This window comes from Sparus aurata, chromosome 2 (genome assembly GCF_900880675.1).
Source record: "Sparus aurata chromosome 2, fSpaAur1.1, whole genome shotgun sequence".
Taxonomy (NCBI): Eukaryota; Metazoa; Chordata; class Actinopteri; order Spariformes; family Sparidae; genus Sparus; species Sparus aurata.
In genome coordinates, this window is record NC_044188.1 from 19,612,896 (window position 1) to 19,629,353 (window position 16,458).

At 39.1% G+C, this 16,458-nt stretch overlaps 1 protein-coding gene across 1 annotated transcript; it reads left to right on the forward strand.

Annotated features, from left to right (window-relative positions):
• The first annotated feature begins 3,028 nt into the window (after positions 1-3,028).
• On the forward strand, positions 3,029-14,830 carry LOC115567140 (uncharacterized). Its single transcript, XM_030393417.1, has 8 exons — positions 3,029-3,558; positions 7,075-7,103; positions 8,066-8,130; positions 10,322-10,624; positions 11,001-11,273; positions 12,162-12,290; positions 12,421-12,472; positions 12,701-14,830. Exons 1-8 carry the CDS (start codon positions 3,556-3,558, stop codon positions 12,747-12,749), a joined length of 903 nt encoding a protein of 300 aa, XP_030249277.1. The 5' UTR covers positions 3,029-3,555; the 3' UTR covers positions 12,750-14,830.
• The last annotated feature ends 1,628 nt before the right edge of the window (positions 14,831-16,458 follow it).

Consider the following 16,458-nt stretch of genomic DNA (forward strand, 5'->3'; position numbering starts at 1 on the left):
AGTATTCAATTCCCACCCCACAGAATAACATTGTGTGACATAACATATGTTAGTGGATTTCCCTTTCTGTCACTGACCTTATATAGATAGAAGGGACACACTGTGTCCTCACACCCAACTGCTCATTTACAGAAAAGCTGAAGCTGTGGGAACACTCTCATATAGATATAATGTTACTAAAAGAAGCTGGTAACTATATGAGATTGTTCAAAATTCCCCTGAATGATGAGAACTGATTTGTTTATTAACTCTTTTGGGGATGTGGTTGTGATCTTAAAAGCCTTTCCACCCACACACGGCCCACAGACACACACATTTTGTTCAGCTCTCTAAGCAAGAATGTAAGGGAGCCTGTGGGCGTTATGGGAGGTTATGCACTCGATCACTTTTGCATCTGTTTTCTAATAACTATTAATTTCTTTACATCAGAGTTTTATTTCATTATTTTGTAAAGTTCTCCTGAATGTCCCTCTCGGGCCAGTACAGGTAGCTTTAAAAGTTAAGTGTTCATCACGTTACCAGAAATTGCCACATCCATAGTTTCACATCACTGTCTTTTCAATAAGGCACGCAGCCCCTTATCTGATTGATAATTCCCCATTTAAAAAAGACTACATTCTATCATACAGTCATTGTATAAACATGTAACATTCACTGTATATAAATACCATTACTGTTAACATTTGTACACCAGTGATTCAAAAGCACACTAGATATACAGAAGTGTACTAGAAAAGTGTTGTGACAGGCAAAAGCGAAATCATGAGGGTGAGTCAACTGAGGAGGAGCACTCGGGAACACTTTCTGGATAGTTTTCTCACATTTACAGGGATACACATGGAAAATCCCAGAAACTCCTTTTTGTTCCCCCCTAAATTCTGCTATTGTGACAAAAATCCAGGTGTAGCACAATTTCTCAGCAAATCGTATTGTTCCCACAATACAGCAGCACTTGTTTCACGCTCTTTAAATCCTTTGATACTATAGATTTTTATTAGTTAAAAGGCATACTGGGCAACTTGTTTTTGGGCATATTTATGGCAATGGCTGTGATAGACTACTTGACTATAAGGCAGTTGTGTTACGGCATAAACGCTTCTTAATTACGAAACAGTTTGGTTTTATGACCACTTTTTTCTGACTTCAGTGGAACTTATCATGAAACCAACGAAAGCTGTAAAGGAGAACTCACAAGGAGTGTGTGAAAAGCGTGCATAGGCATTCTTGATGAGCAAACACTGATGACATTAACGTTCTCTATGGGATAGAAAACACTTTATTATCTGATTTAAATCAGATCAAGTTAACTCGTTAGACATCATGTCCAGTTGCTACAACCAGGGTAGTTCAGTTAAATGGAACCTTACAAATTAAAAAAGAAAACTTTTGGAATTAAGTGGGTAATGAAAATGGATAAATACAGGATTTACTGTACTAATTTTGATTTGACAAACAAAGCGATGAAACGCAGAAGTGAAAACATGTTCTGTCATGTCCGGTGGGAAGAACAAAGAACAAAACCTGAATGTGAAACACTGTGGTTATGCTAGGTGGTACGAGCAACCCAAGCTGTGAGAGTTTACTGTACGGTTTTGAATAATAGTACGGCAGATGTTTCTATGGAATAAAATGTCAATCAGAGGCCACTTTAACCCAAAAGCCACAGTTCACAGTAGTATGTTATATACTCAAAACCAAACAAACTCATTCATCTTCATGAACAAACCATCATCTGGACATGTCAGTAGTGCCCAGTTTGGTGGCAGAATGGAGCAGTGCTGTTCTGTGAAATAAAAAACTGACGGGAGGCGGCTGAAATATTGTGTGGCATGCAGACATTTAAAGGGGCTCTGTGCAACTTCTGTGTTCGGCTCAGGCCGGTTGTACATTTATGTGAGCGGAAGTCAATTCTGAACTACTGTGCCTACTGTTTCACTCTGTAAGTGGAGCGAAAGAAGCACTGAGATGAGGCACTCGAGACGGTGGGTAAGGTCCCATCCGTTGGTTTGTCACAGGAAATCCGACCTGCAGACAGAAATCCATAGTCCAGGAACATTTAACCACTTAAATAAAGCGTCCACGGGCTCTTATAGAACACAGAGAGAGACTGGGAAGGTCTCACGCTACAATCCGGATCAGTGGACATTAATTGCTACAAGTTGTTACATAGTACTCCTTTAAGTATACTTTGTAGCAACTTGGACATGACTAATGAACTAATTGAAGTAACCCCGGATGTTCTTGCAATCAAAAATTAGGTATCTCCCGCCTGTATTTCACCTGGGGCTGTCATAACACCAGATTTTAACTACACTGTTGTCTGGGTTTTTGGTTCAGTTATTTCCTGTGTAATTATGTCATCCCTGTCCTTGTGTGTCCAGTTTCAATTTATGCTTCCTGTCTTTGTGTGTTTTCTTGATCACCTGTATTCCCAGTGATCTGTTTCCCCCTTGTACTCTTGTGTTCACGTGCTCCTCCCTGGGCCTGGATTTCCCTTCATTCCCCTCACCTGTGTTTCTCCACCTCCTCCACCTGCATCTCATGCCCTTGTTAGTTTATCTTGTATTTAAGTCCAGTTTTTGGTTTAGTCTTTGTCAGGTTGTCTATTGTGTTGTGCCTGTCCCTGCTGTTATTTAGAATCAAAAGTTCATCCATTGATTTAACTGCATGCTGCCTCCTGCATCTGGTTCCACCTTGTCTGCTCTCAGTGTGACATAATTCCGTCATTCAAAGCTGCCCTTAGTGGCACAAGAAGTTACAGTTTACCACCATTTACACCAGTGAATGATTTATGCATTTATAACCCTGAAACAGACTAGATGGCATGTTACTGAATGCCTATTGTCTTTTGGTTTTTTTCAGACTGTAAACGGTGAATTCAATTTTACTTGTAACTTGTAAGTGTTTCCTTGCATGTGACCCATTTACAGAAAGTTAAATCATGCCCTATGAGATTATGTTCTAATAGCAGATTGGATCATTAAACTCAGGTGAACTCTGACCTTTACTTTTCACTTCCCATAGTGACACATCCTGCCAAGTGACACTTGCAGCGGAATACCACGTATTCAACTCGACTGAGATCTCTTCCAGTGAACCGCGTGTCAAATGGTCTGATGAAACTTGTAAACAAGGAAGTTTGTAAAGCTGTCTGATGTCCTACGTCAAATAATGTAGTGAAAGCACACACACACACACACACATGATGTGCCCACACGATTCATCGGAAACCTTTATAAGCTGCTCACCAGTAAGTTAGAAATGCACGTCAAATCTCAGCAAAACAAGCACAAGTACACACACTAATACATCTGTTACTATTATGTTGTATTCAAGGATAGAACAGGTTTTGTACAACTAACAAGGACTGTGTTTAGCGCTCAGGTTGACATCAAGTTGTTCATGAAAGATTGCTGACCTCATGTGGTTTCGATAAGGCGGGATGAAACAAAAAAAAGAAGAAGCCTGGTATGCGTCATAAAGCTCCACCCCTGAAGGCTTGTCTGTATCAGAGTCCACTTCCTCTCTCAGATACAGAGAGATCGACGCATCAACATGGTAGGAGCTCTTTCTATTTGTCTCTTTCAAAAAGCTATTTGTATTGTTTCACTGTAATATTGTCATTGTTGTGAATCAGGCTTTTATTGCTGCCATATTGACATTAGAAGGAAGGGCAGCCTGTCATGTACGAACATAGTTTCCTGTTTGAAAGAAATACTTTATTAAGCAGCAGTGCTTGAATAATGCTGCGTGCATGCGCATGTGTGTGTGTGTGTCTGCGTGTGTGTGTGTGTGTGTGTTCTCATAGCTTCTCAAAAATCTAAATCTGGTATGAGCTTGGTTGTTGAGCAACCTACAGTTGTTTAAGCAGAAGTAGTGAAGAGAATCATTAAGTCAGTTTTAGCCACAAGTAAACTACAAGACCTGCAAGTATATCAGAAGGACTATCTCACAGTAGGAAAGATATGCACACATACATGCTCCTGAATGAAAAGAACCGGGAAAGTGACTCAGTCTGGTCTGTGTAACATTTTTGACTAAGACAGAAAGCCAGGTGCGTGTTGACAGGGTAAATCACTACTAATTTCGGTTAATACATGTGTTCGCTGATCTCGTACATGATTGGTTTAGTTCCAAGATATCTTTGCCAAGTTACTCAAGTTACAGTTTACAAATATTCCAGGAATGTAAAGTAACAAAGAAACAGTTAGCCAGCATTCATGACACCGTTCTGACCTTACTTGACAGTTCAGCATGTGAAGAGTCCAAAATCAATGAAAATGAGAAAGGAAATAGAAAGTCAGGTTGCTTGTTATTATCCTTGAAAGGGACAGTGCTGAGAGAAGCTGCGTAGCAAACAAATACACCTCTCTCGCCTCGGTGTCGTCAGTTTCACACCGCAGCCAAGTCCTGTCTGTTTTCCGCCATCGTAAATATGTCACACTGCTCCCACATTAAAAAGACCTCTGCGATGTGTGTGTGGGACCGGTATGTGGTTTTCGTAGCTTATCTGGTCGCCAAAACCCTAATGACATGTGATTGTTTCCTCAAAACAATATCGCAGTGTGTCTACTGTTGTGCTTTGCAAATCCTGTGGCGTCATGCAGGAACTCCCTTTACCAATTAATTTCATGAAAGGTGCACTATGTAGTTTTGGGGAAGAAATTTTAATGAGAAGGGAAACACTTTCATTGACTGATAAACAAACTTTGTTTAAAGCTTTCTAGCGTCAAACAGTGCACTGAGGACCTGATTTTCCTCTGACAACAGCTCCTTTATTTAGTTATGGAAAGATTAGTATTTCTGAGTTTGTATTATTAACTCACTAATATTGTTAATATTAAAATTCAGAGTTTGAATTTATTCTCCAAAACAACATAGTGCCTCTTTAATCATTAGTTGATCTGGCAATGAATACAAATCTCCCTCTTGGATAACAAGGCCTTAATCTAAATGCATATGTCAGTACATTAACTATAAGGTTATATTACTAGGGAGGTTTTTCTCCCATATTCATTAACATTAATAAGTAGTCCAAAAAAAATAAGAATACATTTGAATATAGTGCAGTACAAGACATTCAAAACACAACAAAACACAAAATCAACAAAAGCTTTCACAAAGGTAGTACTCACTGTAGATATATCATATTATATTGGCTAGATACTGGATGTTGGTGTAACTAAGAGACAGTCATTTAATACTGTCGAAGGCATGATGCCTGTGGTTTTTATCCTAGCCTTGAAACAAATCAAATCATTGCATTCCATAGCTATTAATATCACTTTCACAATCAGTCCGTGATGAAACGTAACACACTTTGGGCTGTACAGTACTTTGGGTAAGTATATGGCCCTTGGGAATTCCCTCAGATGTAGTTTCTGGTGAGGAGAGTCAGGCCACTCAAGGTTAATCATGGTGTTTCCCCAGGAAGTTCTTTTTCTATAAAGGCTATTTTTTGTTGCAAAGTACTTGATTTATTTTATTCTGTGGATCTGTGTTTTAAGAAAAAGTTTCACTGCAAAGGGAAGGAATGTAAGTAACCCAAGTCATTTCTAGACTGTGTAGTATATACTTTACACAGTATGAGTAAAGCGACACCGGGTGTCCCAGAAGACAAGGTGTGTGATACACTTTGACTGACAGCTTTCACACTTCCTTTCCTATTATCCTGTAACACCATACTCTACAACTAACACACTTGAGATTTTGTTTACCACTTTGGAGTTTCCCAAGGCCTTAGGTCTAGCTGGCTTAAAACATCTAATGAAATCAGTGTTTTTCCTTGAGGGAAATGGAGTTTCTACACACCAATCGACAAAAATATGAACTATATATATAGAAGTAGTAACTCTGAGCATCTCATCTAATATACCACATACAGAATGAAGGCACTGTTTGCCACTGTGATGGCAGTTTCCCCCAGCAGGTACAGGAATAGCCGACACCCTTCTACACAACAACAGAAACACATTTTCAGTAATACTGCTCACAGGGACTTTCCTTGAGCTTGTTGACGGTTGAAAACACTGTTTTTTCAATGTTTTCTTTCAGATGACAAAAACATTTTACTTCACTTCTCAACACTGACTGGGAAGGGGCAGTCAAATATTTCAGATAAGATTGTTTTTTTGATTGTGTGTTGAAGAGAGTGTTTGCTGTCCTGCCTTTCCACTAAACACACACTCCACATGCTGTCCACCCTGTTTTAAATAATCATTTTCAAATTAACTACAAAGTGAAAAACTTGACAACGTTTTAGATTTACATCCCTGATTCCGAAATGATGGGATGCTGTTCAAAACATACATTAAACAGAGTGTGATAACGGTAAACAGTTAAAAGACAGTATAACTTTAATGTTTAACTTACCATCGTCTTGTAACCTGACACAGATGGTTCGTTTCATAAAAGGGTTTGTTTCACAAATCCATCCGGGAAGGAGCCGCTAGAAACAGTTTGGAAAAGTCAGGTGCTTTCAAAAAATACTTGGAAGGTCATCATCTGTCTGTAACTGTCTATCACAGGCTAACTTCAACCAATCAGATCAGAACAGTAGGACAGTTCTACCAGCCGTACCAGTTGTCAAATTAGACTCTAACAAAACTGGTCACAAGAAGAGCAAAAACATCTTTTCCAATGAGAAAAGCCATCAGTGCCAGTAACAGTCGCTTCTCGCCATTGTCACATCTAAATCACGCCTATAGCTGCCAGCACTATTTCCTCAGCAATCATATGGCTTGAAGCCTGGCACTGTTTGCAAATGACTGCATTCTTTTTTAACTGATGTTTAACACAGCGTCCCAACTTCGGAACAAGGTTGTATGAAAAAATTTGGTAAAGCAATCAGTTATCTGCTTAATAAGAACAAATACATCACTGGTCTAATATGATCCACATAGATGATTTCAGCATCACAGGCAATTCTTTTATTTCTGCATGAGCGCTCAACTACAACCCCGCCACTCCAATGGGTTCCCGTCTGGTTAATACTACTGTGCACTGATCTAAATGATTAAATGAAAAGACACCAGTCCTAAAACAAGTGATCAGTGTGTTTTTCTTTTTCTACAGGCTTCACCTTGCAATCCTCACCATTTCTTGTAAGTACCCCTGTCATTTCCGGATATGCCATCATGCTTTTGAAATGCTGAAGACACTACAATGCAGTACAATGCTGTGACTCATAAACTATTTTAAAATTGTCTGCACTTCAGCAGATGTTGTGTTGTTGATGTCATCATCAAACCTCATGAACTCATCCAACTTTTAATGTTTTTATATGGGTGGGGCACCTAAGAGGCTTTGTATAGGAAGTAGTGGTGATCAGTGATCAGTAAATTTAGTACTGATCCATTGTCAAGAGTATTTTCTGATTCAAACACCCACTTGATTACTGTAAGTCAACCACAAAAGATTCCTAGGAACCCAAAACCTACAGGTTTCATATTTGCACCAATTTTCTCCTGAGAACCCTAACACTCTTGTGAAGAAGTCTTAAATTGTACTTGTATTGAAGTAATCCAATATAATTAACAGAAAGCTGTCAACCAAACAATGGTTGAGCGTCATAAACTAAAGCTCCAAATGTATGACAGCACAAACCCAACCAAGGACTTTTTTTTCAAACATTCACTGAGATAAATGTATTCCCTGTAGTGAGTATTTCTTCCCATAACTCTCCTGACTCCTCAAAAGAAGCTCAGAGGTCAACAAAATGAGGAAGTATTGATAAGAACCTTATGTATCTGTAAAGAACACATTGCAAACAACTTACATGTTCATGCTTATGAACTCTGTGTACTTATTTTTGTAAAGGAGGAGGCGGGACAGTTTCATTTCGGCTTTAGAGGGGATGGCAGTTACGGGGGGGGGGGCAAGTTCAGTCAGATTTGATCAGTCATTAAGCACATGTGTGACCACAGAGGAAGTAAATTGAACCGCGCACTCGCAGCATTCCTGGGAATAGGGCCACGGCGATTTAAAAGCATTGTCTGTGCTGTGTTATGCCCCAGTGTTACCAAGGTAATAAAGTAAACATTGTATTTTCCCTCTTTCTTCCAAGAAGCCAAAGGCTTTCCCGATGGCTGGCTCTGGTTTTGACTGTGGCGTGGACCTTCACTACCACGGGTGAGTTTCATGAGAGATCACTGCATAAATAACACACCAATCTTATCTCCTTATCTTACAGTGAAAGTATTTGGTTATAGAAAAAGATTATACACCTGAGGATTTCTGATGTCATGGCAGTATGCATGGTTGCACATGAATACAAAAAAAAACGCCTGAAGTACTACAAACTAGCGGTGGTGAAACTCCAAATAAATCAGATAGCCACACCTAATGTAACAGGTTCTCACCGGCAGAGATGAACACACAGAGAATAATTTAGTTTACCTCACCCTACAGTTTTGTTTGTTTGCATTATTGTTTCGGTTTTAAAGGAACAGTTCAATTTTAAAAAGGAGGGGGAGGAAGGCTCTCTTTCTCGCTGATAGTTAAAGGAGCAATTTTCAAGACATGGCTGGAGTTTTAGTTCCAAACATTCAAAGTATGAAGAAACAACAGTGTTGACGATATGCCATATTCCACTGCCCTGGCCTGTCCTGTCTCATAATTCCACTCCAAACCAGCAAGAGGTGAAAGTCTGAAAATCCCTGTAGTTTCTGATGATAGATATAGCCCACAGCATGCCAGCTGTTATCGTAATGAATTGATAAAACAAAGACTGTGTCTCGTCATCCTTAAAGTCATATTCCTGGTCAGAGCTGCTGTGACTCCCCTCCGTAGGGTATCCCCTGTTGTCAAACTGACCTTAACTGGTCTTGAGGTTTCCAGCCATGTTCACTCTCACTTCAGCCTGCCAAATCCAGTTGAGCTAGGCCCTGTCTAGGGTCATTAGCTATATGGCTGGCTAAGCCATGAGTTAATTTGCTAACATTAGCCAGCTCGACAGAGGCTAACTAGCGAGGAGCAGCTGTTGTCCGTTACTCTGGTGATATGCTGCCCCTTGTGTTTTTGGAGCTTTCTTTAAATGATGGCCATATTCTACAAATGAGGCCTTCAGTAAGAAGACTGATGTCCCTCAGTTGTCTGTACGATATATGTAAAGCTACAACCAGCAGCCAGTTGCCTCAGCTAAGTATTATGCCTGGACATTGGACCCAGGCTAGGTGATTCTTTCTGTTTTGAGTCTTTGTGCTAAGCTAAGCTAACCAGCTGCTGTTTAACCTCACATTCAAAAGAATGAGTAGGAGTATTTACCAAACCATTCTCCAACTTTTCCTTTAAGGTAAGTGACTATAGAATTTTTCAGGCCAAGGACCACTATGTTGATAGTGAGATGGAGCAGGATATTTTGTAAAAACAAATCTGTAGCATATTAAACTGCACCTACATTAACTATAGTGTCAAGATTGAACAAGCCAGAAGCAGATGTAGCAAGGCTAATGTTAAGCATGACAGCCTTAACAAGAGATTTTTCTTTCATTGGAAGACTATGAAAAAATAAGAACTACTTTTAAGAATTTTCCAGCAGTAACTGAGGACCGTGTGTGGAAGACCTAGGATTTAAGTCCCATAGATTTACTATCACAGTCCCACCACATTGTATGCTAACCAAGAAGTTAGCAAACTCTGTAGCCTCATTTAGCCACTTGTTATAAACAGCCATTTCTAAGTCACATATAACCTTTATAATTCAATTATGGGGTATTTAATGATGTATTGTATGTATTGGAACAAAGCACGTAAATATCTTAAGACTGTGTTAGCCACTGACTGTATTTCAGGTGTTTAACCAAAAAAACTATTCAAAAAACCTTGAGACAAGGGAACTGAAAGTGCAAAAATGCCAACCTTTTTCTGGGTTTTAGGACTCATCCCTTCAGCACACTGAATCTGGCAAGCTGAGGACAGTCAAAAACGCAATTGAAATCTAAACAAAGCTAAAGCATTCATGAAGTTACCAAAAACACCTACGCATAAGGTGATAATGAAAAGTAAAACCTTTAGCTCACTGTAACACCAATTTCGATACTGTGACCTTTAGATCGTGTAAACATGGGGGACACCACTGGTAATGTATTTAATACAAAAGACAGGCCAAATAAAGAGGAACTGAGATTTGTCTACTACGTCATTTGGTGGAGATCTCAAGATAAAAACTCCTGACCTTTACACCCACCTACAGCCTAAATTAACAACTGTTTTCTTAACTGCATTCAGCTTTGCCCCCCCCACATTTCTGCCTTGGATCAATTTCATTAAGTTGCATTAAATTCTGCTCTAACCCTTTACTCCCCTTACCTTTCTTTTCCAGGAACTGTCGCACAGATTGAAGTCCGAGGGGAGGTTGGTGGGAATGTGACCATTCAGTGCCCCTCTATCAAACACAAGAGTATCACCTTTTTCTACTTTCAAAGAGGTGACATATTCATCAATGGGTACTTTGCAGCAAAACCTATACCAGACAACATGAGGTGGGAGAACACCAGAGTGGATAACGACAGCACAACAGTGCACATGTATAACCTGAACATCTCACATATCGGGACCTATAAGTGCATAATCCAGTACACGGACAGAACTGAAACTTTTGAGAACGTTTACCTCAGTGTCACAGGTATGTGTTTGTTTACTTTTAATGTAATGTCTTGAATTAACCATTACACTTGTTAAAGTGGAGATGTGCTGTTTTCATTTTATGTCACAAAAAATATCACATCAGAGTTCGACCTGTGTCTTCCATTTGTGTCTTTAATATGCAGATTTAGTCATTGTATGAGATTAATGTTTATAGGATAAGCATTATGTTTAAGCCTTAAAATCAGTAGAATTCCCACAGTTTGCTGAGTTGTCTGTGAGATTTTGATCTTGGACCTGGGGAGTGAAATCTCTTGGCATCAGAAAAAGGTTCTTGGTGCTTAAACTAATCATGGCAACTCACCTGCTGTAGATATATGACAGTGCTCTTTTTTCTGTGCCTCTCTCTGTCACAGCCACCTACAGCAAACCTGAACTCACAATTGTTTGTAGTGATGACAGCCCTACTTGTCTGGCGACATGTACATCGCATGGGGGCTATCCTAGAAGCAATATGGACTGGAGGGTACCTAGGAGTCAGATGTGGAGGCTGGTGAATAAAAGTGAAATGGAAGATCGGAACACTTTGATGTTTAACAGCTCCAGCACTGCATCCTTCAATTGCTCCGAGGGAGAGTTGATGTTCAGTTGCACTGTAGGCAATGTCACATCAGGGATGTACCCCATCTGTGAGTATTAAAATAAAATAAATTCAAGTCCTAATTGTTTCTGTACCAAAATCCTTTTCACCCTGGGAAAGTTTTGGGAAGTGAAAGGCAATGGAAAGCCCTTTCAATGGCTACTTTTTCAGGAATGTCTGAGGGAAATGATGTCAATGATGTATTTACTTTGACACCAGAGGAGAGGAAGTACTTTTGTACAAATCTATACATATCTTTAGTGTACTACTTAAAGGGTCAGTTCATGCAAGTTCCAGAAATCATGTTTTCTTTGTTTTTTACAGATATTTTGAGATATCAGTTTCACTATGAACAGTTTTGATTGGGACTACAGTAGCCCATACTTGCCTTGCTGTGTTCTAGAATAATGGTTACGCTGATTGTGACGATGCTTGATGCTAATACTGCTTTGGAATGTTTCTTTTTCAATTATGTGGTTACTGACACTTTTCAAGTCTTGTAAATAAAATTTTGGAATTGTGGCCTTTTGAAGAATAATTTAAATGAATGTTTTGAGGCAACAGATCCTGTGAAAAGAATCAAAGCAACAGTGAACTGATCTCTCTGACAAGTCTTTTCTGTGTAGCCAAAGCTTGGCTACCATTGACAACCACAGCGCCCAGCTGTTTTTAAGTAAATTATTCAACCTATCAAAAATGTAACTGTAAATCTTATAGTTGTGAATTTACATCCTTAGTGGGAACACACTTGTTTGAGGTTTAGCTCCACAGACCGGGTAGTTAAAATGGTGAGAGAAGAACTAACACATTCTCAGTTTTGATCTTTTGATGGGATTATTGACAGTAACATTAAATTATTAGATTATAAACAGCAGCATACTCAGCTGTCCAAGTTCATAAATATTTGGCTCTGATAAATATTTGTCCTCCTCCGAAGGCAAAGGCAAAGTTCCACCTCCACCTGGCGAACATGTGGTATTAGCAGCCATCATTGTCATCGGTGTATCGGTCCTTGCCATTTTCGTGGCATCACTGCTGTATTGGAAACACAAGAGAAGACAACGAGGTAAGGACAGAAACAGTCACAGTGTGACTCTTCTACACACTTGCATATCCCTGAAACAAAACAAAGATGCGAGTAATGACTCCACAGTAATGAGCAGAAAACTGACAGCTGTTTCTCCGTTGGCTTTCAGGAGCAACAGCAGCAAACGTGAGGCAGGAGTGGAGCGTAAACGGACAGGAGGAGTAAGTGGACGTTAACTTGACACAACTGACCACATTTAAAAGGACACAATACTTTGATTTAATTCATAAGTAATGTAAAATGTAAGCTGATGAGGCTGAGAGTGTGTGCATGTCTAACTTGTAATGTTCATCACATACACAGCTCACAGTTTTCATCATTATAGTTGTGTCACCACTGGCCCCATCCCTCCATTTTTTAATTCTCTACTTTGTTTTTATCTTCTCCAGGGAGGGAATAAAACTCAAAGAAAATGGCGGAGGGAATGAGCAACCTTGAGTTTGGCATTGGTGAAGAAGATCATCCGATTTCTACACGGACTTATCATTTTACACGTTGTATAATTTAACACTGTATGTCACTCAAGGGTCATTACATTAGTGACTGACTGGCTACAGATAAACTAGGTGCATAAGGCCAGTGACCGCAAGAGTCAGTGACTGCTCTCTGTCAACATTTGACTTCTCAGTCTTTGAGGAAGTATTCATCTTTAGTCTCATTTTACTGGCGATCAAAGTGCGTCACTCGACTGGGAATAGCCTACTTCTCAAAAAAAAGGACTTTTCCAGTGGTTTGTGGTGAGATTGTTGTTGTGTACAGGAAAACAGACTCTGAGTGACATACCTACCAGCACTGTGAGCAGTACAATCAAAAGTACAAAAGACTGTACCTAAAGTTTGGTGTCATGCATGTTTAAGTGTTACGCTGACCTCTGTAGGGAGAAGACAGATCTTTTAATGAAGAAACAAGAAGGAAAGACAGGGTGCTCACCGGTGTAAAGAAGTAAACTTCAGGTGAATGTGAGGTGTTCTTGAAATCAAACTGGACAGCTGGAAAAAGGGAAACCACTGGGCTTACTTCACCTACACTTGACCGAGCCATGAAAGACAACAGCAATAGCTTTGTGAGCCGGGAGGGTTTGTGGAGAGGTGGCTATTGCCTTCAAGAATTGCTTGAGAGAGAGGTGTAAATTTAATGCTTTAATTTATCCAGGCCTGGAATCTAATTTCAGACCTGTTTATTGTAAACTGACTTAATCCTCCTTCATGTTGTCAATGTACTGAAGTTAATTTATTATTTTTATTTTTATAACTGTTACGCTGACTATTAGCTTCTCGTCCACATTTTTTTCTTGTGGTATATTTATTGTGTGTTGCTGCTGTAGTTGTAGCTCTAACTGTCAAGATAAGGTGTCATGACATTCTACCGGTCAACAATTCCTTTCCCAGGTGCTTCCCTTCTTCTATGCAATCTGTAAAATCTTCTACAAGTGTCACTTTTGGACTGTGTTTCATCATTTTTAAATACAGTTTATTGTTGTTGTTGGTGTTGTTGCACTTTATGCATTTTCCTAATGTCACCCTTGTGTCAGAAATGTGTTTTTCTTCTTGCTGCTAGTTGAATGTTTGAGATCCAAGGTGTAGAATGATATTTGTGATAGAATCTGACACTAGAAGGCTGTTTTAACATTCTTACGTTTGTGTTAATTTCTCTGCTCACTGAAAATATGTGGGTATGATGTGTGACATCACAAATAGTTTGGAATCAAATCCCGGTGCTTTGTTTGGCATTCACAAGTGTGATGTGGAAACTTGAAGCCTCCGGCACACATACACTTTACTGAAAGTGGACTTTCTGGCAAAGAAGGAGACATCTTGTTGTACAAGGGTGCAACTTGGGAATTTGAAAAATATTTCACATTCATATATTTTGGAATTTCTAATGGTGGAGGGGATCTTTTTATATCAGGTTTTTTTTTACAATAGCCTACGGTCTTAAATGTTCAGCCTTATGGAATTTTTAAAACTTTCATCAAAGTCACATATAGAACAGTCATGTTTAGATTTAGAGTGACTGAAGGGTACGTTATTTCCCTCATTTGTGTCCAGTGTTTTAGTCTTTATTTAGTCAAATGACCAGAAGTGGAAGCTGTGAAAATACGAAAGCCAGAATCCTGTTTCGAGGCTGAATTTGCTCCATGCATTTTGCTGTTTCAGTTATAGATTCCAGTATTCCAGGATTCCCCTGTAAAGTGCAATGTTGAGTATGAAGGAAGAAATGTTTTTCCCTCTCTTTTAAATTAAATTGCTGTTAACCTCATCATTCATATTTTGGTCTTTTCTCTGGTGACTGTTCTCATGTTGAATAACGTTTCTGTATACTGCACTGCCCCATATTTATTTCATTGTATGTTTTTCTCTCTCAATGTCAAACTGTGCATTGTTCACCCTGTTTATATGATTGTGGGTAAGGAGACCTCTGTTATTCCTCCTTCCTCTGAATTACAAAAGAAACTCAAACGGCTGCTTTCATTTCCCAAATCTGTTCAAAACACACTGCCAGTTGGCTACTTCACAAAACTTGCTGTCAGTCTCACATTTTTCTTTGTTTGTGAAATTGTGTCATGGGAAGAAATACACACATTTTCCACCCACTTTAATATATGGGCAGAATTTACTATTTCAACTGCTGCAGTAGATTGTATTCATACAATTTAAATGTTTTACAAGGCTCAGCTGAGGATTTAAGTTACAGAGAAGGCTACAGCTACAACTTTTTCAGTTGCATTACAGTCTTATTGCCACTAGATGTAGTACTAGCACCATAGTGTCAACACCGCTGTCATGGCTGATTGGTGCTGTGTATACCAAAACTTCAGAATATTACTGTGAAGTACCACGTCAATTAGTCTGATCACAACTGCCAGCTAGACTGCAAAAGCTCAAAAACTTGCAAAAACTCTGCCTGCCCAGGGAATGAAACAGTGTTTAGACAATCAGCACACATGTACAATCAGAGCAATGAGAACAGGGATACAAGACGTCTCCCTCTGACCTCAGTATGTGGTCAACTGCCAGTGGTAGGTTTGTTGAAGGGGAAGAGAAGGGTGAGGTGAGGTGAGGTGCAAAGGACAGGAGATATAAGGCCATTCTCTCACATGCCCTTGTTGAGTCCAGCAGTGCAGGGAGAACTCAGATCTTTTAACAAAATGACCAATGCCACACTGTGAAAATACTTTGGAATGAATGTTGTTGTGCGATCGAAACCTCAAGTCTAACCATCAAATTGTAGATAAAGTATAGAAAAAGTGCTAAATGCAGAAAAATTTCATCTGTGACTGTTCAACTATTACGTATTGTATGATTAGGTTACTTTATGATTTAATGATTTATTTATTTCCATTTTCATTTTTATAATGTCATAATCTTCTGATTATAGTTCTCCATTAATTGAATGATTGTCCCAAAAAATTCTAAAAATAGTGAAATGGAGTCACAGCAGCCCATAGTGAGACCTTTAGGGCTTAATTTGTCCAAGCAACAGTCTAAACCTCAAAATGATCAAAAATATACTATAAAGTTGTTGTTGTTGATTTTCCGATGCTGGAACAATGAAATGTTTTGAAATGACTTTAATTATTAGCAAATAGCTGCCAACTAAAGGTGCAATATGCAAGAATTTTACTTTAAAGCAGTCAAACTACTAAAATGAACTAAATTCATCAATAAAATGTGAATGAATAATTAATTTGATGTCATGTCAGATATGTTTATGTTTTGTGCTCGACGCCTGTTAGCATTAGCATGTTAAAATCTAGGCCAAGGCCATCTTGTAATACCTACCCAGAGGAAAATTTTACTGCTCAAAGCTTGCTCCTTTATGGCTATGTAGGCATAAAGGAGTTCAATGAGAGTTCTCATTTCAGTCTCGTTGTAGTCTTTTTTGGTCTCAAACATTTCTCATTTGTTTCTCCTAAAATTCCTTAGGAGCAATAGGTGAGACTTGAGACTTTACCACTTTGCTCCTTTCCAGCACTGGGGAGACATTCTAAAACTTCATTGAGAGCTTGATGAGATCTCCTTTGAAACTTACAGGGAGCCCAAGTTGAGATTTTCTGCACCTGTTTCTCAGGAGAAACAATTGAGAAACAGGATAAATCAGCCACAGCCTCACTTTGGTCTCACACAGATCTCATAGCTGTCTAGGA

Coding starts and splice junctions, on each gene's coding strand:
- LOC115567140 (XM_030393417.1), top strand. Junction 11,274..12,161: donor ATCAGGGATGTACCCCATCT/GTGAGTATTAAA, acceptor CCTCCTCCGAAG/GCAAAGGCAAAGTTCCACCT. Junction 12,291..12,420: donor ACACAAGAGAAGACAACGAG/GTAAGGACAGAA, acceptor GTTGGCTTTCAG/GAGCAACAGCAGCAAACGTG.